We start from the raw sequence: 22,380 nt of genomic DNA, 5'->3' as shown, positions 1-22,380 counted from the left end.
GAGAATGCAGCTGAGAAATGACTCACCCTTCTCTAGATTCTCGCCTGTGGGCTCTGAGAAGCAGGATGGGGCCTGTATGATAAAGTCCATGCAACATTCCCCTCTTATCCCAGCCCTGGTATGTCACCAGTAGCCTGCTGTCCCTGGGTAGCAGCAAAGGATGTTTCCCATCATTCAGGAGACCCCAGTCTGGGACTAAAGTCAGCCCAGCCCAGAACCCACACCTTAAAGTGAATAAGGAAAAGTTATTTACTTGTTCCCATAACATAAGAACTAGGGAACACCAAATGAAAGTAATGGGCAGCAGTTTTAAAACAAATAAAAGGAAGTTCTTCACACAGCGCACAGTCAGCATGTCAAAGGGTTTGGATTATTTGACCATGGGATGGTCTTCCAAGAAGAAGGATTGCTAGGCAGAGACGGGCTCCACCTCACGAAGAGAAGGAAGAGCATCTTTGCAAGCAGGCTGGCTAACCTAGTGAGAAGGGCTTTAAATTAGGTTCACTGGGGGAAGGAGACCAAAGCCCTGAGGTAAGTGGGATTCCGGGAGGAAGCACAAGCAGGAGACTGCAAGAGGGGAGGACTCCTGTCTCAGACCGAGAAAGTGGGACAATCAGCGAGTTATCTTTAGTGCCTATACACAAATGCAAGAAGCCTGGGGAACAAGCAGGGAGAACTAGAAGTCCTGGCACAGTCAAGGAATTATGATGTAATTGGAATAACAGAGACTTGGTGGGATAACTCACATGATTGGAGTACTGTCATGGATGGATATAAATTGTTCTGGAAGGATAGGCAGGGCAGAAAAGGTGGGGGAGTTGCGTTGTATGTAAGAGAGCAGTATGACTGCTCAGAGCTCCAGTATGAAACTGCAGAAAAACCTGAGAGTCTCTGGATTAAATTTAGAAGTATGAAAAACAAGGGTGATGTCATGGTGGGAGTCTGCTACAGACCACCGGACCAGGGGGATGAGGTGGACGAGGCTTTCTTCCAGCAACTAACAGAAATTGCTAGATCACAGGCCCTGGTTCTCATGGGTGACTTTAATCACCCCGATATCTGCTGGGAGAGCAATACAGCAGTGCACAGACAATCCAGGAAGTTTCTGGAAAGTGTAGGGAACAATTTCCTGGTGCAAGTGCTGGAGGAACCAACTAGGGGAAAAGCTCTTCTTGACCTGCTGCTCACAAACGGAAGAAATAGTAGAGGAAGCAATAGTGGATGGGAACCTGGGAGGCAGTGACCATGAGATGGTCGAGTTCAGGATCCTGATACAAGGAAGAAAAGAGAGCAGTAGAACAGAGACCCTGGACTTCAGAAAAGCAGACTTCGACTCCCTCAGGGAACTGATGGGCAAGGTCCCCTGGGAGAATAACATGACGGGGAAAGGAGTCGAGGAAAGCTGGCTGTATTTTAAAGAAACCTTATTGAGGTTGCAGGAACAAACCATCCCGATGTGTAGGAAGAAAAGTAAATATGGCAGGCAACCAGCTTGGCTTAACAGTGAAATCCTTGCTCGTCTTAAACATAAAAAAACAGCTTATAAGAAGTGGAAGATTGGACAAATAACCAAGGAGGAGTATAAAAGTATTGTTCAGGCATGCAGGTGTGAAGTTAGGAACGCCAAATCACGCTTGGAGTTGCAGCTAGCCGGAGATGTTAGGAGTAACAAGAAGGGTTTCTTCAGGTATGTTAGCAACAAGAAGAAAGTCAAGGAAAGTGTGGGCCCCTTGCTGAATGAGGGAGGGAGCCTAGTGACAGAGGATGTGGAGAAAGCTAGTGTACTCAATGCTTTTTTTACCTCTATCTTCACAGAGAAGGCCAGCTCCCAGACAGCTGCACTCTGCAGCACAGTATAGGGAGGAGGTGACCAGCTCTCTGTGGGGAAAGAAGTAGTTCAGGACTATTTAGAAAAGCTGGACGAGCACAAGTCCATGGGGCCGGATGCGCTGCATCCGAGGGTGCTAAAGGAGATGGCCGATGAGATTGCAGAGCCATTGGCCATTATCTTTGAAAAATCATGGCGATCGGGGGAGGTCCCAGATGACTGGAAATAGGCTAATGTAGTGCCCATCTTTAAAAAAGGGAAGAAGGAAGATCCAGGGAACTACAGGCCAGTCAGTCTCTCCTCAGTCCCTGGAAAAATCATGGAACAGGTCCTCAAGGAATCAATTCTGAACCACTTAGAGGGGAAAGTGATCAGGAACAGTCAGCATGGATTCACCAAGGACAAGTCATGCCTGACTAACCTAATTGCCTTCTATGATGAGATAACCAGCTCTGTGGATGAGGGGAAAGCAGTGGATGTGCTATTTCTGGACTTTAGCAAAGCTTTTGATACAGTTTCCCACAGTATTCTTGCCAGCAAGTTAAATAAGTATGGGCTGGATGAATGGACGGTAAGGTGGATAGAAAACTGGCTAGACGGTCGGGCTCAACGGGTAGTGATCAATGGTTCCATGTCTAGTTGGCAGCCGGTATCAAGTGGAGTGCCCCAAGGGTCGGTGCTGGGGCCGGTTTTGTTCAATATCTTCATTAACGATCTGGAGGATGGTGTGGACTGCACCCTTAGCAAGTTTGCAGATGACACTAAACTGGGAGGAGTGGTTGATACGCTGGAGGGTAGGGATAGGATACAGAGGGACCTAGACAAATTAGAGGATTGGGCCAAAAGAAATATGATGAGATTCAACAAGGACAAGTGCAGAGTCCTGCACTTAGGACGGAAGAATACCATGCACTGCTACAGACTAGGGACTGAATGGCTGGGCAGCAGTTCTGCAGAAAAGGACCTAGGGGTTATGGTGGACGAAAAGCTGAAAATGAGTCAACAGTGTGCCCTTGTTGCCAAGAAGGCTAATGGCATTTTGGGTTGTATAAATAGGGGCATTTCCAGCAGATCGAGGGATGTGATCATTCCCCTCTACTCAGCGCTGGTGAGGCCTCATTTGGAGTACTGTGTCCAGTTTTGGGCCCCACACTACAAGAAGGATGTGGATAAATTGGAGAGAGTCCAGCGGAGGGCAACAAAAATGATTAGGGGGCTGGAGCACATGACTTATGAGGAGAGGCTGAGGGAACTGGGATTGTTTAGTCTGCAGAAGAGAAGAATGAGGGGGGATTTGATAGCTGCTTTCAACTACCTGAAAGGGGGTTCCAAAGAGGATGGCTCTAGACTGTTCTCAGTGGTAGAAGATGACAGAACAAGGAGTAATGGTCTCAAGTTGCAGAGGGGGAGGTTTAGGTTGGATATTAGGAAAAACTTTTTCACTAGTAGGGTGGTGAAGAACTGGAATGGGTTACCTAGGGAGGTGGTGTAATCTCCTTCCTTAGAGGTTTTTAAGGTCAGGCTTGACAAAGCCCTGGCTGGGATGATTTAGTTGGGTTTGGTCCTGCTTTGAGCAGGGGGTTGGACTAGATGACCTCCTGAGGTCCCTTCCAACCCTGAGATTCTATGATTCTATGATTCAAACTCCTTGCCTGAGGAGATTGTGATGGCTAGGACTATAACATGATTTAAAAGTGAATTAGATACATTAATGGAGGTTAAGTCCATGAATGGCTATTATCCAGGACAGGTAAGGAATGGTGTCCCTAGCCTCTGTTTGGCAGAGGGTGAAGATGGATGGCAGGAGAGAGATCATTTGATCATTGCCTGTTAGGTTCAGTCCCTCTGGGGCACCTGGCATTGGCCACTGTTAGCAGACAGGATACTGGGCTGGATGGACCTTTGGTCTGACCCAGTATGGTCGTTCTTATGTTCTTAAGAAGGGAGGGAGAAAACACTACAGGTGAGTTTCTGTAGTGTAGTGGTTATCACATTTGCTTAATATGTAAAAGGTCCCTGGTTTGGAAACAGATGGGTTTATTTTTTCTGCCTGTCCAGCAAAGCGCTCCTACTGCTGCCACTGGCCTGTCCTGCGGTAACCCCAACCCCTGCATGGCAGAGGGTGGTGAAATGAGCTGAGAAAAAGCCTTGGCATCAGCAGGGGAAAGCTAGAGGATCTTGGCCAGTCACCTTTTGGAGGCTTGTGGCTTGGCCTCCTCTGCCCTGGGAGGTTGGCCTATGGCGGCCGGCTCTTCCTGCTGGCTCCTTTGTGTGACCTGCCAAAGGAGGAAGTGAGGCAGGAATGGGGAAAAAGAGGAAAGTCGAGCTGAGGAAGGCAGGGCAGAAGCTAAGCGCCTCAGTGCAGCTAAATGGGGTTAGTAGAGCATCACCATTCATTCTGCAAAGCCTGGGGAGGTGCGGTTGGCTGGGAGGTAGAATCCTGTGCCTGCCTCTTGGCTTCCCAGGGATGGCTACTTGCAGCCCAGGAGAAGGAAGATGGTTCTGGGTGAAAGGAAGACAAGCAAAGCTATGGGAGGAAATTTGGGTGCGGGGTGCTGGCTCTGCACTGGGGGAGGGTGTTGGGGTGCAGGATGGGTGGCGCTTACCCCAGGCACTGCAACTCCCAAAGTGACACAATCCTCCAGCAGCAGCTCCTAGGTGGGCAGGGCCGGGGGTCGCCGTGTGCCGCTGCCTGCAGGTGCTGCCCCCAGAGCTCCCATTGGCTGCAGTTCCTGGCCAATGGGAGCTGCTGAGTTGGTACTCGGGGCAGGGGCAGAGCATGGAGACACTCCCGCTGCCCCAGGGGATGCTGGGACATGCCAGCCACTTCTGGGAGCGGCACGGATGGATGGAGGCAGAGTGGGCAGGGAGCCACCTTAGTGCTGCTGGCACATCTCTGCACACCCATTGGGGGAGGGGAGCAGAGGGCCTCCATGTGCTGCTTGGGGTAGGGGCAGTGCACAGAGCTGCCTCCCCTCCCACCAGTACTGGATTTACCATGGTGCGACTGGTGCCATGGCGCTGGGCCCACCGTCCAGAGAGTGCCCAGCCTGCTCTTCTCCGCCCCCCCGCTCTCTTCTGTGGGGGCAGAAGCTTGATGCTGCCAGCTCCTGCTGCAGCAGGGTGGCCTCTGCCGGCAGCCAGGCTCCCCTCCCCCGGATCTATTACAGGAGTGGATGGGTGGGGTGTTTTGGCCAGCAAGGTGTAGCCGGTCGGGCTAGATGATCACACTGGTCCCTTCTGACCTTAAAGGCTCTGAGTCTAAAAGGGAGAGGGAAGTAAAGGGGAAAAAAAATAAAAATCAATAAAACATTGTAATACACGGCTGACTCCAGCAGCTCACTGTATAGTCCTGCCCCTTTCTTCCTCCATTGTGTGTTTAATGACCTGCTGGGATTTGGGACATTGATTCTCTCATTCCATTGAGAAACTGATACAATGTAACTGAAATTAAACCAATTCCTAGCAGATTAAACATCACATCCCTGCATTGGCTGGGAATTAACCCAGGTCAACTGCTTGGAAGGCAGCTATGCTCACCACTATACCACCAATGCATCTGGTGAAAGTAGCTCTCCTATGTACCACTTATGCTTGTCAAGTGACTCACCCCCCCCCAGCACTAAGGAGCTGACTGGAGAGGCTGGGGGCAGCCTGTCAGCTGGGAGCAAAGACAGGTTCCCAGAGTGACTAACAGATGGGGACATGGGCTTTACATCTCAGCCTGAGGTAGCTCCAACCCCATCTCTGCCCTCAGAGAAGGGAAATTAAAATCAATGACTCTAATGGCAAATTTTACCCCAGAAGGAAGGAGACGGTTCCTTTTAAAGCACATTTTGGTTTGGTTGCTGCTAAGTACACATGGTTTTGTTGCTGATGATGCCAATCCTTGGGGCTCTGCCCGGAGAAGGAACCATTCAGGCTGTCACTCAAGTGAAGAAGGGAGATGATTTTTTTTGACAGGGACGGCTCCCTTGTCTTAAGGGTGTTTGTCGATCACCTTCTAATCTAGTGGATGCAGGCAGCCCCCGCTCCGGGGTCTCTCACGAGGAAAGAAAGTTTCTACACAAAATCCCAAAGCCTTTCACTGAAAGGAGGGAAAGGAAATGGCCACAAGATGGAGCGAGGACGTAAGGAATGTAACACAACCCCGTTCTTAGGGGTAAGCCATTATTTTTTGTCAAGGTCCAAAATTATTGGTCAAGGTATAGTCAAGATCCAGACTCCAATGTAAATGATAATGAAAAAAATAACAATAATGATGATGATAATAATGATGTTATCGATGGTGACACTAGGATTGAAGGATTCTATCATATTATAAAAAATTGTAAATAAAGATGTGGTCTGAACGTGAGCGTTCTGTAATGAGAGGTTGGTTCCCCCAGTTCAGTTCCGAGTGCTCTGCTAGAAATGCCCCCTGGGACTCCGGCACTCCCCAGCAGGAGTGAAAGGAGAAACCCCCAGCTCTGCACTTAGCTCCAGGCTGATTTATTGGGGGAATGGGGGAGAAATTATTCTTTGCTGCTGAGCAAGGAGCCAGGGCAGTTCTCTGGGAATCAAGGTGCCCAGCCTGACCCAGCTGCTTCATTGCCCCCTGGGGGCCCTGCAGGCTCAGACCATCCCTGAGGCCTGGCAACTCCTCAGGGAGCTCTCCTGGTGTTGCTGGCAGGGCAGGAATATCCCACTCTAAGGGCCTGAGTTCAGCCATCAGGAAAGGCAGCAGCTTTTCTCCCTTCTTCTAAACAGAGCTCCAAGGCCGTGGTTCTGAACCAGGGGTCCAGAGCCACCTGGGAGTCAGCCAGCAGGTTTCAGGGGACGCCCCACCAAAATAAACTAGCAAGCAGGGCTGGTGTTAGACTCACTGGGGCTCAGGGCAGAAATCTGAAATGTGAGCCCTCCTGCCTGGAACTGAAGCCGAAGCAACTTAACTTCATGGGAGCCCCTGTGTTGTGGGACCCTGCACAATTGCTCTGCTAGCTACCTCCTAATAATAGCCCTGGCTTTTAATCTACTGGACATGCAGAAAAGCAGTTGTTGTGGCACAGATGCTCTGTGGATGTTTTATATCATGTGGGGGAGGGGGGAGGAGGGCACAGAAAGAAAAAGGTTGGGAACCCCTGCTCCAGGGAATCCCAGAGAATAAAGACTCAATCCAACTCAGTGCTGCCAACTCCAAAGATTTTGCCTTGAGTCTCATGAGGGTTATTATTTTCCTTAAAGTCCCAGCTCCTGGAGTCAAGTGGAGATGTGATGATTTCAGCCTTTGCTCTTAAGGAAACAGAACCTTTCTAGCTCTTGTGGCTGTGGAGAAAAATTCAAAATGTCACCCCAGTGCACCCTAAAGGCTCATCAAGCAGAAGGCAAATAAAAAGATCCCCAAATTTATTAATTTTATATAATCTCATGATTTTAAAGCCAATCTCATGATTTTTGATGAGTCTGACTCAGGGTTTTTGAACGTTTGGGGTCAGCCATTCTGCAGACTGAGAGCTGGGCACCCTCCTTCACACCCAGCGCACCCAGACTGTTCTAAAGCAGTAACTCTCTCTTCTCCTTCATGCTGCTGTAATGCAGCTGGGAATCCCCATACCTAGACCTGCTTTTCCAGAGACACTGAATTCCCCTCAGGGCTGAGTCCCCACAGGGCTGTTCCAGGGGCTCCAGTCCCCCACCCCAGGGCTGATGGGGCAGTAACCTCACATCACCCCTTTGTGATGTCCAGGGACCCTGCAGGGACAGCAGCTCCATGCTGGGCTCTAGGGCCCCCCACAGCATCTGGAGGGAGGGAGCAGTTCAACTCCCATGTCGGGGGCTCCTGGTGCCTGCAGGTGACAATATCCTCACAGCCCCTCCCCCCTCCATGGACTCTCCCTCACACAGCCCCTCCCCCACAAACTGACACCTCCATGGCCCCTCTTCCTTTCGGCCCATCCCCTTCCAGAGACACTCCATAACCCTCCCCCTCACAGACCCTCCCTTCACACACAGAGGGTCTTGTTCGCTGGAGCCTAGATGACCTCCAGAGGTCCCTTCCAACCCTGATATTCTCTGATTACAAACCCAGGGGTGAGATTTCTGAGGATTTACTCCCTGAGGGCTGGGCTCAGGCAGCCAGTTTCATCCAGTGATTTCACATCCCAGGCCCCCAGCATCTCCTCTGACCATATTTACCAGTGACACTGCGCATGGGTGGTGGGTATAAGAGGCTCGGAGAGGCTGAGGGGGCAAGAAATGCTGGATGTGACGCACCTCCCTTTGGAGGGGGCTGGGCTGCTGCCTTTGGAGTGCCAGGGACAGAACCTCCCGAGCAGTGGGGGAGCCACCAGCACTCAGCCCATGGCCCCGCCTGTGCTCTGCCCCCAGGCCCTGCCCCTGCTCAGACTCTTCCCCCGGGGACCCCCTCACCCACTGGGGCAAGCAGATCTTCCACCCAATCAGTGCCGAGCCAGGTCTCCATGCTGCAAATTATTCCAGCATCTGGGAAGGACAGCACAGCAGCCCACAGCTCCAGCGCTGGCAGCTCTTTGCTCTCACTGGGACAGGAGGCAATAGTAGGGTGACCAGAGGTCCTGATTTTGTAGGGACAGTCCTGATATTTGGGGCTTTGACTTATATAGGCACCAATTACCCCACTCCTGATTGTTCACACTTGCTATCCGGTCACCCTACTGCTCAGTTTGAGGCAAATGTCTCTGTGTTCTCTGCTGTTCATGGTGGGGAATTTCCCCATTGATAACATTTCTTGCTGGGTCGGGAAGTGGAGAGGAGGCGTTTGCTCTGTTTCATTCCTCTCCATTTTCTGTTCCCCCCTTCCCTTCCAGGGTCCTCCCTTCCATTTCAGACTGTGCAGTGACCCCCTCCCTGCACCCAGGACTCTGGAGCCTCTGCAGCAGCACGATCCCATGAGGTCCTCAGTGACTGAAGGTCTTTTCCAACTTCCAGGAGACCCCAGGTTGAGACTAAAGGAAGCTTCCTTCCTTCCTTCCTGGGGATCCTCTTGCACTTCCTGGAGATCAAGTTCATGAAGCCTCTGCCTTGCCACCTGACTCTGAATTAATGTCCAATTTCCCACTATCTGCTTGAAAGAAACAAATGTTTCTAACTCAGGTGAGCGGAGTTAATTCAGTTCTCAGCTGGAATCCTTCACCCATGTTCCTTAGAAGATACAGACTCTCTGTGACACAGACTGACTGGGGTTCATCTCTGTATGTTCCCAGTGGGGAAGGAAAGATATTGAGGGGGAAGGAAGAAGATGGGCAGAAGGAGTCAAATGGGGCTAGACCAGAATAGAGGAGATTTTCTGCCTGTTAAAATGTACTGAACTGTCATCACTAAAAAAACCCAAAACCCACCATCTTCTACTGGGTTTGAACCATCAGCCTTTTACTAGGCAGCTAAAGTGGAGAACTACAGACACAGGTAACTGCCTCCATCCCAAGTTTGTCTCTGAAGAACCACCACTGGCTCGTGCAGGGAGAAATACAGCTGTGGGTGTGAGTTCAGGCCTCACCCAGAGCATTAGTTTTCATTAGCCATGTAGCTTCCCCGACTTACTTTGTCTAATTCACATGGAAAGTGCCATACGAGAGTGATGAGAATAAATTCGAAACTCTGAAACGCGGAGGGTGGCCCATAGATTGGGCTAAGGGGTTTGATAAGAAAAAGCTCTATGGATATAAAACCAGACAGTGTCCAAGGGCAGGTACGGTACAACACCTCAACAGAGAGCCATTTGGGGGAGGGGGTTTCACTTCCTCTCTTAAATGTCCTGAGAGGTATTTTAAGATGAAGATAATGCCATGGCTACCCGTTGACTGGCACATCCTGGGTTAAAGAAAGGAAGGGACCTGGGGTTAATAGTCTGAAGTATTTGTGTTACCGTCACTGTTTGACTCCCCTTCAGTTCCGAGCAGGTTTGTACGTTGCTGTGTGGAATGCACAGACTCCTGGAGAGCAGGGGCAGCTGTTTCCATGGCAGAGAGCCTGGCACTTAGGAGACTTTCTACACTTGCTGTTTTGAAGCAATTCAATAAAATAACGGTGGAGCTACAATGTCCAGTCCAAAAAAGTGGAGGGTGTAGGAGCTGCTGACTCTGACAGTCCTGGTGGAAGTGTTTTGATTTATTTGATGGATAATGAGCACCAGCTACCAGGGGAGAAGCCCTGCAAACCTGCTGCCACTCCAGCTGCTGCCCCAGAGGGGGGAGCCCCAGGGGGCCTGCTGCTGCTCCGGCCACCCCAGGAGTGCTGCCGGGGGCCACGGAGCTGCGGCTGCTCCTGCTGCCCGCGGAATCTCAGGAGGGAGATGATTTTTTGACAGTGACTGATGCCTCATCCTAAAGGCCTTTGTCTACCCCCTTCTAGTGACTGTTTGGTACACGAATGCAGCTCCCACTCCTGGGTCTCTCCTGGGGAAATAATGTTTCTGTGCAAAACACCAAAGCTTTTAACAGAAAGGAAGAAAAGGAAATGGTCACATGATGGAACTAGGACATAAGGAATGAAACACAAGATGCTTCTCCCATGTGCATTGACTTTGAATCTTGGTGTTTGCGGTGTTGTTGTATCCATATTGGTCCCAGGACATGAGAGACAAGGGGGAGGGGGTTACATAATATCTTTTAAAAGGACCAAGGAAGGGAGTATTATTTACTCCTTCTCATAACACAAGAACTAGGAGGGGTCACCAAATGAAATGAATAAGCTGCAGGTTTGAAATGAACAAACTTCCCTCAATCTGCTGGCAATGCTTCTACTTATACAACCCAATCTGCTGTTAGCCTTCTTGGCAACAAGCGCACACTGATGACTCATATCCAGCTTCTCATCCACTGTAATCCCCAGGTCCTTTTCTGAAGAACTGCTGCTTAGCCAGTCGGTCCCCAGGCTATAGCAGTGCATGGGATTCTTCCCTGCTAAGTGCAGGACTCTGCACTTCTCCTTGTTGAACCTCATCAGATTTCTTTTGGCCCAATCCTCCAATTTGTCTAGGTCACTCTGGACTCAAACCCTGTCCGCCAGCCCTTGGATTCTTTACATGCTTTCATAGAATGAAGAGCACATGTTCCATGATTTCATAGGGCCGAGTTTTATGCTATAGGGAGCTTTCCCTGTGTGAATTTGACAGGTGAATCAACATAGAGACACATTGTGATCCTTCTCAGGGAGCTGAGGGCTGCGAGTTTCCTTGTTGCCACCTGCCACTAGGAAGAGGGAGTTTTGCATTTGGCAGCTGGATGTTAGTGACCAAACTCACCCAGCCCGTCAGGCACTCAAGGACCCTCCTCTGAGCTACAGCAGCCACCCTAACCCCTGAGGTCCTTCAATGTGTCCCCCTCTGGGTCCAGCCCTGATCACCAGATACTCAGAGAAATCCCAGATTCTCTCTGCCCGAAGCAATGGTATAACCCAGGTTACTAGTTTTACTGTGGACCACTGCTACTGTTTTCAAGATATGCTATTGGGTCAGTATATACGACCCTTGACTTGGGAATAGCGGAGGATAAGTGAGTTATAAGGGGAAGGGATCTCAATTTAAACCAGAAATGACTAAAATACATCTTTGACTGGATCTATAAATAAATCTATGACTGGGTTTGGACAGTACTTGCTTTTTAGGCAAAACAATGAATGATGCAATCTAAAGCTGGTATTGCATCATACATTATATGAATTGCATCATGTTATTCCTAGAAGTCATAGATGATGCAATCATAATGAAGCTTACATCACTCTGCTGAACAAATTGCCCTATATCAACTCTAGAAATCATACAGTGTCGTGCTCTCTTATTTGTCAGTGTTTGATTTTGCAAAGGGACACATTTCTGTTTAGCCAAAGTGAGCAGAGATGCCTCGTACTTGTGTGAACAGTGCAGATAACTTCTGCTATGTTTGTGGTGAAGTGACTTTTGCATCGCAAAAGCGCAGTATAACCACTATGGTTAAGAAAGCCTATCACCTTTATTTTGGCTGCAAAATTGGAGACCAGGACAAGAGGTGGGCCCCACAAATATGCTGCAACACTTGTGCAACGAATCTTTGCCAGTGGTTGAACAGGAAAAGGAAATCTATGCCTTTTGCAGTGCCAATGATTTGGAGAGAGCCAACAGATCATACCAGCAATTGTTACTTCTGCATGGTGCCTCCAGTTGGGAAAGGTGTGTCAAAGAAGAAAAAGTGGACTGTGCATTATCCAAACATTCCATAAGCTATACGCCCAGTACCCCACGGAGAAGGACTGCCGGTTCCTGATGCACCAGAATCATTCTCACTTGAGTCAGATGAGGAAGAGGAAGAGGATGAAACTTCTGGTCCTGAACCATCAATGTCATAGGACCCACATTTTCTCCCATCCTCCTCCTCTGAACCACACCTCATAACACATGGTGAACTGAATGACCTTGTCAGGGATTTGGAACTACCCAAGAGTAAGGCAGAGCTGTTGGGCTCCAGACTACAGCAGTGGAATCTCCTGGCAGGTGATGTTAGGGTTTCCATGTTCCGTGACCGTCAAAAGGATCTTGTCCCATTCTTCTTCATGGAAGGTGATCTTGTAGCCTGCAACAACACTGATGGGGTGATGGCAGCCCTCAACATCGTTCACGATCCAGATGAGTGGAGACTGTTCATTGATTCATCGAAGACGAGTCTTAAAGCTGTTTTACTGCATAATGGCAATGTTTTGCCATCAATTCCAGTTGGTCATGCAGTCCATATGAAGGAAACCTATGACAACATGAAATAACTTTTGAGGTGCATAAACTATGACCAACATCGGTGGCAGCTTTGTGGCGATTTGAAGGTTGTTGCTCTCTTGCTTGGTCTGCAGACTGGATACACAAAGTACTGCTGTTTTCTCTGTGAATGGGATAGTCGTGCAAGAGATTCCCACTACATCAAGAAAGATTGGCCACTCCGACAGTCATTGGAGCCTGGGAGGAAAAGTGTTCAGCATCCACCACTTGTTGAATCAAGGAAGATTTTGTTACCACCCTTACACATCAAGCTGGGTCTGATGAAGAACTTTGTCAAGGCCATTGACAAAACACAAGCAGCTTTCAAGTACCTCCGTGGAAAATTTCCAAGGTTAAGTGAAGCTAAGATAAAGGAAGGTGTCTTTGTTGGTCCTCAGATTCGTGAACTTCTTCGAGATGATGCATTTGACCATGCACTGCATGGCAAGGAAAAGACGGCATGCAAAGCCTTCCAGTTAGTGGCAATACATTTTCTCGGAAACAACAAGGCAGACAACTACAGGTTGTTGGTGGAAAACCTCCTCAAGGCATACAAAAGCCTTGGTTGCAACATGTCACTAAAGATACATTTTTTGCACTCTCATCGAGATTTTTTTCCACCAAATTGCGGAGCAGTGAGCGACTAGCACGGACAGCGATTTCACCAGGACATTGCAACAATGGAGAAACGCTATCAGGGCAAATGGAGCCCATCAATGCTTGCAGACTATTGCTGGACAGTGACAAGAGATGCTCCATTTAATGAATACAAGAGACAAGCCAAGAAGCGCCGAGTAGACACTGAATAGGACTAAACTATGTACATAATAGTTTTTTGCCTTTTGTTTCATAATAAATTTTAGTTAGATAACCCTTTTGCTGATTTTTAAAGTGTTACATAAACAGGACAGGTGAAATATTATCATGTAAAGCAACCATAAACACATGAAAAGACCTAGGTTTACAATTTATGATTAAAACTCTACTATCTACACAATATACATAGACATAAAATGTAAAAACTTAAATATCTTAGAAACAGTAGCCAATCAGTTGTTTTAATTGTCATATTTGAATTCAGCACATCAAAATACATAATAAATAGCACATTTTATCTCTGAAGCAGACGACTTCTCAAAAATTGTAGACCAGTGTTATCAAACAAGCAAAAATTTAACAACAGATAGAGATTTAAACAAACAAATGTGAGTGATGGAAACCAACTGTTACCAACTAAACAAAAGCAAAAAATGTAACCTAAAGTTTTTAATAGTTACCTTTCCTATCTAAGTAGATTCTCACCTCACACTTCAGTCAATTTCACGGATTGCTAGTCCCTAGGAGCCAGGGCCCTGCCTTTCATGAAGCACCACTGGCCATTAGGAATCTCCTTGGTGAATGGACCCAGAATGTTTTTCTCCACTCTGTTATGAACTGAATCAGTCTTTTGTCTTTATTCACAAAAAGGACGATCTCCTCATTCTCATATTGTCCTTGTCACTTCCACAGGGTTTCAATGTCTATAATTTGTCTTTGATGGTTTTCCATTGGCTTTTCTGGGTTGGTGCAAAGGTTGACAATGGAGCAACACATCACATAACTGGCTAGCAAGGGACAGGTGCCAATTCCCTCCCACTGGAATGGACCGTCCCCACCAAGACCTATGATTGGGGTGACTCACTTTCAGAACAATACATATGGGCATAATTTTCCATGTACTTACATTACTCCTTAAATATGACTCGTACACACCTCTCGCAGTGAGCAGGAGTATCAATAATTTACAAGCTTTCAGTAGAGATCTCACTGCTATGCTTCCTGGATAAATATCATAAAAGCAGTGTATTAGGTGTGGTGAGTTTGTCAGGTCTGAGACAGGAGTTGCTTGTGAACAACAGTGACCCCTTTGCCAATTGGCACCAATGAGTTTTTGTCACACATGCACTGAGCTATACAGTCACACCCTGCTATAATAGAGAGGCCAGAACAAAAAACAGAGAGAGGAACAATAAGATACTAAAATGACAATGGTTGGAACTCTCCATTTCTCTCAAGCTTTGGATTGATGGATACTAAGAGCTGTAGCTACAGTTGAGAAACCAGGTGATGGGACAGCTGGCTCAGCCCTCCATACTAGTAACTTTCTCACATACAGGGAGATGGGTCAAAATTGGAATTGATGTCATGACTCGCTTCCCAGAGGGGATCAATCTGTCTAAGGCTGTGTCTACACTTCAAACACTGGAAATATTCTTCTGACAACCTAACACTGTCTACACTGGGTCACATTAACTACTTCTCTCAGTGGAGAGGTGGCTATGTCAACACAGCTTTTCAACACAGACCAGCCTTTAGATGGCTTATTGACCTGCAAGGCAATGGACTTCAGCTTTTTCCTTCATACTGATGGTTGATGATTGCAGCTTTCCTACCTGCTGGACACATCCTGTGACAGATGTCAGGCCTTTCCTTTGCAAATTAGAGAAGCGGGGAAGACAGTGACCCTTACAGTCTAAGTGGGGAAAAAAGTTATACAATTTATCTCCTCGAGTAGCTTTCGTTTTAATAGAAATTGACTTTGAAACTAAGCAAAATAAGTTCTATTCGAAAACACAAACAATTAAAATCTATACTGGGCCAATATTCTCTTATACACTCTTTCTCACACACATTCTCCCACCCCAACCGTTGGAGTGAGGTTTTCGACCAGAACTTCTTACACTGCAGGGGGTAAATTAAATCAAATTAACTTTTCAAGATTAGCCATCATTTCCTGTATGACTAGCAAAACAAAAAACAAGACAACTTTCAGTTTTCCAAAATAATTCAGATTATCACACAGTCTCTTACTCTTTAACCAATAACTTCACCTATAATTTCATTTTCATTGGTAACAGTAATATATTAAAAAATCACAAATTTCTGTCATACATGTTAGTTTTCTTTTAATCCCCATTACCAACAACTGAACCTTGGCTCAAGTTGTGATTTGTCCCAATGTAGGTCCCAACGCTTCTGAGAGTTCATATATCTCTGGTTCTTCTGCCATGTGTGTTAGTGGAAGGGGTCTCCTATGTGGGAATGTTTGCATCATGAGGAAAAATACTTCTCATCACACTTTTTAGTTATTCAAGGTAGGAGGAGGGAGAGAAGTGATGTAATTGCATAAAACACAAGCCAAAACTAAGGTCTGGTCTACACTAAAGACATTTATCAATATAACTATATATCTCCGGGGTGTGAAAAATCCACACCACTGGGAAATGTAGTTACACAGCCCTAAACCTCTGTGTAGATAGTGCTATGTCAGCAGGAGAGCTTCCCCTGCCAACACAGCCACTGCCGCTTGCGAGGGCTGGAATAATGAAGTCTGACAAGGAGAAATCTATCCCATTGGCATAGAGCATCGGTAATAGCAGTGCTACAGCAGCGCAGCTACATTATGCAGCTGCGCCAACATCAGTTTTATTGTGTAACCATAGCATCAGACACAAAACCTTAGAATCAGGACTCAACCTCCGTGTATCCGGAAGTCTGAAATTGGAGCCTGACACATTTGTTGCCTCATTGGTTACCATCATTTCTACAGCCTGAAAGTCCTTGTTACCCAATCAGGCAGCCAGTTTGGGATCCACGGGGAAGGACTGTCCTATGAAGCACTCTCTCTTTGGATCCAAATGGTGAAGGATGATTGTTCTCAATGTAACCTGGCATCCTTTGGAACTGTCATCAGTGACACTGAACTAGGAAATGGAGTTGTAAAAACAATTTTCCTTGGGTCATTGGTCACCATAGCTTCCTTTACTGCAGTGGAAACCAAGAACTGGGTGTAGACTCTTTCCATCCCAGTTCTTTCAAAATCCTTGGCCTTGGTTAGGGTAAATTTACACTTCTCTGAAGTAGAATCCTTTACAAAACCACTCCAAATCTCAGCAGTGTTAGTGAGGAATGGCTTCCCAAAACATGCCCAGCTTTTCTTTAATTTGGTGGCGCAGTTCCAGGCAAGGGACTGGATACAGTGTTGGATCACAATCTCCATTAGTTACCGAGCTGAGTTTCTATTAAAAAATAGCTATTTTTCTGCAGCTATTAGATTTCCAAAACTGATTTGATTCGATATACATTTTTAGCACCTACAAAGGATAAATTCAACAAAAACCCCACTTCTATTTCCTCAACATCTGCTTCTCCCATACCATAGGATTAGTAAGGAGAGATCTTCTGTAGGACCTGGGTTACAAAGGCTTTGGAACCAAATACATGGGTGTTTTGCCTAGCTCAAGATCACTTACCATGGAATTCTCTCCCCAGATCACCTGAGACAATATTGACTTAAACAACTGAACTACACTGTGATCATATGCATTTCCTACACTTAGTTGAGGTTCTGCTGTTGTTCACCATTTCTGAGTAAAGATTTTAAATCACTGGTGTTTCTTTGTTAGCCTGTCCAGTAAATTAGAGAGTTCTCTCCTGTTGACAGAACCGCACTTTGTAGATTCATAGAACATCAGGGTTGGAAGGGACCTCAGGAGGCCATCTAGTCCAACCTTCTGCTCAAAGCAGGACCAATCCCCAGATAGATTTTTGCTCCAATCCCTAAATGGCCCCCTCAAGGATTGAACTCACAACCCTGGGTTTAGCAGACCAATGCTCAAACCACTGAGCTATCCCTCCCTTCAACTTTCTCTATGTCATCATGCAGGGATGGGGAAAAAGCAAAGCTGAAGTGAGCAATGATGACTAGCAAATAGATTTATTGGAGAATTTAAGACAAATGGCTGAGCTACATCCTATCAAACTGAACTAATATCGAATTGGGTGACCAAACAGCCTTCAGGAAAAATAGAAACCCACATCACAGAGAGACACAATACATGACAATGAAACTGTGAAGTGAAATTCCAGAGCAGGTTATATCTGATTATTCAGAATCAGGACAAGAGATTCTCCAAGCACATTATCCTCTGATCCATTCAAACATACTTCACTCAGCACTCTCTCAATACTCAGTTATGTTATTTACAACATGTTTAGTATCCTAGCATATCCATAATGGGGGACAAAACCAGTCACCCTGCCAGAAGTGGCTTTACCAATAGATGGAACCTGGGATTTAAACTCCAAATCCATTTTTTTGGAATCTATTTGAATTCCCCTTCCAGGTCTTTGACACTTTCATCTCCAGTCATAGTGACTCTGGTATAAGATTAAAGAAGTCAAAGCATCATCTCCAAGCACAGACAACTGAGAACTCTTCCTCACATGACACTCTGAGAACTGGAGAGATAGAATGTGATGAAGATAACCTCTGCATGGCTCAGACAAAAGGTAACAGTTCTGCAGTGATGGGGAAAGAGGGAATCTCCGAGTCTTCCCATCTCCTTCCAGTGTCAGAGGCTGAAATGACACTTTTTTTCCTGCCCCTGCTCCTCTTCATTTAAATATAATTTGAAAAATTCCCAATATATCTGCTCTTCAGCACAACCCAGAGCAAGGCGAGAACAACTGGCAATGATACAATCTGTATCATTGGTAACTAACAATAAATTTGCAATAGGAGGAATGGTATGAATGTGATGTTCCCTGGTTCCCGGTAGGAAGGGCACACTCAAAGTACTCATGGGACAATGGAGTTGATAGAAAGGCCAAATGAGTCCACCTCAAAACAGGGCAAACTGCAAAAGGCAAAAATGGGCCACTCATCTGGTCAAGCTGAGAGATAATAGTGCAGCAAACAGTTAAAAAAAGCTTTAAAAGTTACTATGTGGGAATCAGGAACATTATTAAAGAAAAAAAAGTATGGATAGCCCCAGAGGTTTTTATAATGTTCATCTCCCTTGCGGATTCTCTGATGTCTAACATGGGCTAAGCGTCAAGAGAAGGTTTTCCCACACTCACAGCATTTCCCACACTCACATCCTCTCCCTTGTGTGGATTCTCTCATGCCTAATAAGGTGCGAACTGCGATTGAAGGTTTTCCCACACTCACTGCATTCATAGGGTCTCTCTCCTGTGTGGATTCTCTGATGGAGAAAAAGGCCTGATCTGTAAGTGAAAATTTTCCCACACTCACTGCATTCATAGGGCCTCTCCCCTGTGTGGATTCCCTGATGCCTAATAAGGTGCGAACTGCGACTGAAGGTGTTCCCACACTCATTGCATTCATAGGGCCTCTCCCCTGTGTGGATTTTCTGATGCCTAATAAGGTGCGAACTGCGATTGAAGGTTTTCCCACACTCTCTGCATTCATAGGGCCTCTTCCCTCTGTGGATTCTCTGATGTTCAGAAAGGCCTGAGCTGCTAGTGAAGCTTTTCCCACACTCACTGCATTCATAGGGCCTCTCCCCGGTGTGGATTCTCTGATGTTTAGAAAGGTCTGAGATGTTAGTGGAGCATTTTCCACACTCACTACATTCATAGGGCCTCTCCCCTGTGTGGATTCTCTCATGCCTAATAAGGTGCGAACTGCAATAGAAGGTTTTCCCACATACACTGCATTCATAGGGCCTCTCTCCTGTGTGGATTCTCTGATGTTTAGAAAGGCCTGAGCTGCTAGTGAAGCTTTTCCCACACTCACTGCATTCATAGGGCCTCTCCCCAGTGTGGATTCTCTGATGTTCAGAAAGGGCTGAGCTGCGTTTGAAGGTTTTCCCACACTCACAGCATTCATAGGGCCTCTCCCCTGTGTGGATTCTCTGATGTTTTATAAGGCTGGAGTAATCACATAAGTTTTTTCCACACTCAGTGCGTGTATTTTTTCTCTTTCCCATGAGGATTTCCTGTTGTGTTGTGGTTTCCTTGAGGTCCTTCTGAGTTTCCTGACAGGAAATAAATTTACCCACTTTCTCCCCTGGCTGCTTTCCCTGCTCTCTTTCTGGTCTTCCCGGAATCTCACAGGATTTCCTCTGCTCATGACTCCTGGACACATTCCTTTCCAATCTTCGCAATAATGTTCTGTGTTTATCCACTTGCTCAACATTTTCCTGCTGAGAATTCTGCTCCTCTTTCTCACAATCCATTGCATCACCTGCTGTGATAGAGACAGAAACCTCAAACAGGGATGGAAAGGGGAAGGCCAAACCAAAACAAGTTCTGGATAAAGGTCAAATAAAAATCAGAAACTGAACATCCCCAAACTGTTCCCCCAAATAGGAGAGAGGAGGGGATCAATTCGACATTCACATCCCATCCAAATCCACATGGGAAAGGGAGGAAGCTACTGCCTGCTGTCTGCTAGGGTCTACAGGAAGCCATGAGCTATATTTACCCTGAGGATACGACCCCTGCTAGGGACAATAATGAACTGAGAGACCTTCCAAGGGCTTTGTAGGGTGTCCCAGATGTTTCTTTCAGGCACTCACAGATTCTGAGTTGGTTAATGTTTCCTCACCTGTGCGGGGAGCTCTCAGGATCCATCTTTCCTCTGAACCCTGGAGGTCTAGGACCCATGGCTCTTCCCCTTGTTCCAGCTGGGAGATTATATGAGGTTTGGAAACTGGAAACCCTGCTCAGATGAAAGAAAACAAAGGAGTTCAATTGATTTCATAAGACTTCGTCATAGAAACCATTCTATTAATTTAACTTCAGTGCTTAGTGTGACCTGGTGTGCCTGGGGCAGTCCTCACTGAAAATGCCAAGGTTAGGGCAGGCTGAAAAAGGGAGAGCAGATGCTCTCAAAACTGGTGGTTAACACTGAAGTTAAAAGAACAGGAGTACTTGTGGCACCTTAAAGACTAACAAATTTATTTTAGCATGAGCTTTCGTGAGCTGCAGCTCACTTCTTCGGATGCATAGAATGGAACACACAGACAGGAGATATTTATACATACAGAGAACATGAAAAGGTGGAAGTATGCATACCAACAGGCAGAGTCTAATCAATTGAGATGAGCTATCGTCAGCAGGAGGAAAAAAAACTTTTTGAAGTGATAATTAAGATGGCCCATAGAAGGTGTGAGGAGAACTTAACATAGGGAAATAGATTCAATTGGTGTAATGACCCAACCATTCCCAGTCTTTGTTTAGGCCACAGTTAATAGTATCTAGTTTGCATATTAATTCAAGTTCAGCAGTTTCTCTTTGGAGTCTGTTTTTGAAGTTTTTTTGTTGCAAAATTGCCACCTTCAAGTCTGTCACTGAGTGGTTAGAGAGGTTGAAGTATTCTCCCACTGGTTTTTGAATGTTATGATTCCTGATGTCAGATTTATGTCCATTTATTCTTTTGCGTAGAGACTGTCCGGTTTGGCCAATGTACATGGCAGAGGGGCATTGCTGGCACATGATGGCATATATCACGTTAGTAGATGTGCAGGTGTACGAGCCCCTGATGGCGTGTCTGATGTGATTAGGTCCTATGATGGTGTCACTTGAATGGATATGTGGACAGAGCTGGCATCGGGCTTTGTTGCAAGGATAGGTTCCTGGGTTAGTGTTTATGTTGTATGGTGTGCGGTTGCTGGTGAGTATTTGCTTCAGGTTGGGAGGCTGTCTATAAGCGAGGACTGGCCTGTCTCCCAAGATCTGTGAGAGTGAGGGATCATCTTTAAGGATAGGTTGTAAATCTTTGATGATGCGCTGGAGAGGTTTTAGTTGGGGGCTGTAGGTGATGGCTAGTGGTGTTCTGTTATTTTCTTTTTTAGGCCTGTCCTGTAGTAGGTGGCTTCTGGGTATTTCCCTATGTTAAGTTCTCCTCACACCTTCTATGGGCCATCTTAATTATCACTTCAAAAAGTTTTTTTTCCTCCTGCTGACGATAGCTCATCTCAATTGATTAGACTCTGCCTGTTGGTATGCATACTTCCACCTTTTCATGTTCTCTGTATGTATAAATATCCCCTGTCTGTGTGTTCCATTCTATGCATCCGAAGAAGTGAGCTGCAGCTCACGAAAGCTCATGCTAAAATAAATTTGTTAGTCTTTAAGGTGCCACAAGTACTCCTGTTCTTTTTGCGGATACAGACTAACACGGCTGCTACTCTGAAACTGAAGTTAAACTCACCGACCAGTCACAAACTGTGGTTCTGATCCCCCACACTGATTATCGAGAAGCTGAAAAAAGAAATCACACGGCCCCCTTTATTGCATCCCAGTTCTGACTCCCAATCAGCACCTAGGTCCAGTACAGTGAGAGGTTATTTAAAAACTCTGCTTACATACAAAATGTTTTTCTGACCTCAAAGTGTCAGCCACATTACAAGATCACTATAGGTTTGGATCTTACCCAAAATACCACACTGCCAGACAATCCTTTAACATGGAAAGACAAGACACGACACAAAAAAAGTTGTTAAATGGGAAAGCAGTGAGATGCATTCAGAAATCTATACATCAAGTTCTTAGCAGTATTGGTGAGTTGCTGGCTTAAAAGTCCGTCTGGAACACATTCACAGCTTGGATGGGTCATTCAGTCCTTTGTTCAAGGTTTCAGTTTGTAGAGAAGTTGCTCCAGAGGTAGGAAGAGGGATTGAAGACAAAATGGAGATGATGCAGCTGCCCTTTATATTCCTTTTGCCATGTGGCTTGTACTTCCTGTGACCCAAAACACAAGCTTCACAGCACATGGCATGGAAAAGCCTCGGAGTTCCCAGCACACAGACATACCTCTGCATGTCTTGCTGACTCAATAGGTTTATCCCCTTGATCAGGGGTGGGCAAACTACGGCCCACAGGCCACATCCAGCCCACAGGACCGTCCTGCCTGGTCCGTGAGCTCCCAGCTCGGGAGGCTAGCCCCTCTCCTGCAGCCACGCCTCCTTCTACTTACCACCCCGACTGCCCCCCTCAGAATTCCCGAGCAAACCAACCCCCTGCT

At 46.6% G+C, this 22,380-nt stretch overlaps 1 protein-coding gene across 1 annotated transcript in view; it reads right to left on the bottom strand.

The window, feature by feature from the left end:
- Positions 1 to 22,380, bottom strand: part of LOC123356240 (zinc finger protein 850-like) — a 170,679-nt gene that overhangs the window by 83,695 nt on the left and 64,604 nt on the right. The window contains exon 3 of the mRNA XM_044999295.1: positions 18,486 to 19,280. Coding sequence (XP_044855230.1) covers positions 18,486 to 19,280 — 795 coding nt within the window. The remainder of the gene's footprint in view (positions 1 to 18,485; positions 19,281 to 22,380) is intronic.

This window comes from Mauremys mutica, chromosome 1 (assembly GCF_020497125.1).
Source record: "Mauremys mutica isolate MM-2020 ecotype Southern chromosome 1, ASM2049712v1, whole genome shotgun sequence".
NCBI classification, from domain to species: domain Eukaryota; kingdom Metazoa; phylum Chordata; order Testudines; family Geoemydidae; genus Mauremys; species Mauremys mutica.
The sequence above is the reverse complement of the archived record's forward strand: the minus strand, read 5'-3'. Positions and strand labels throughout refer to the sequence as shown.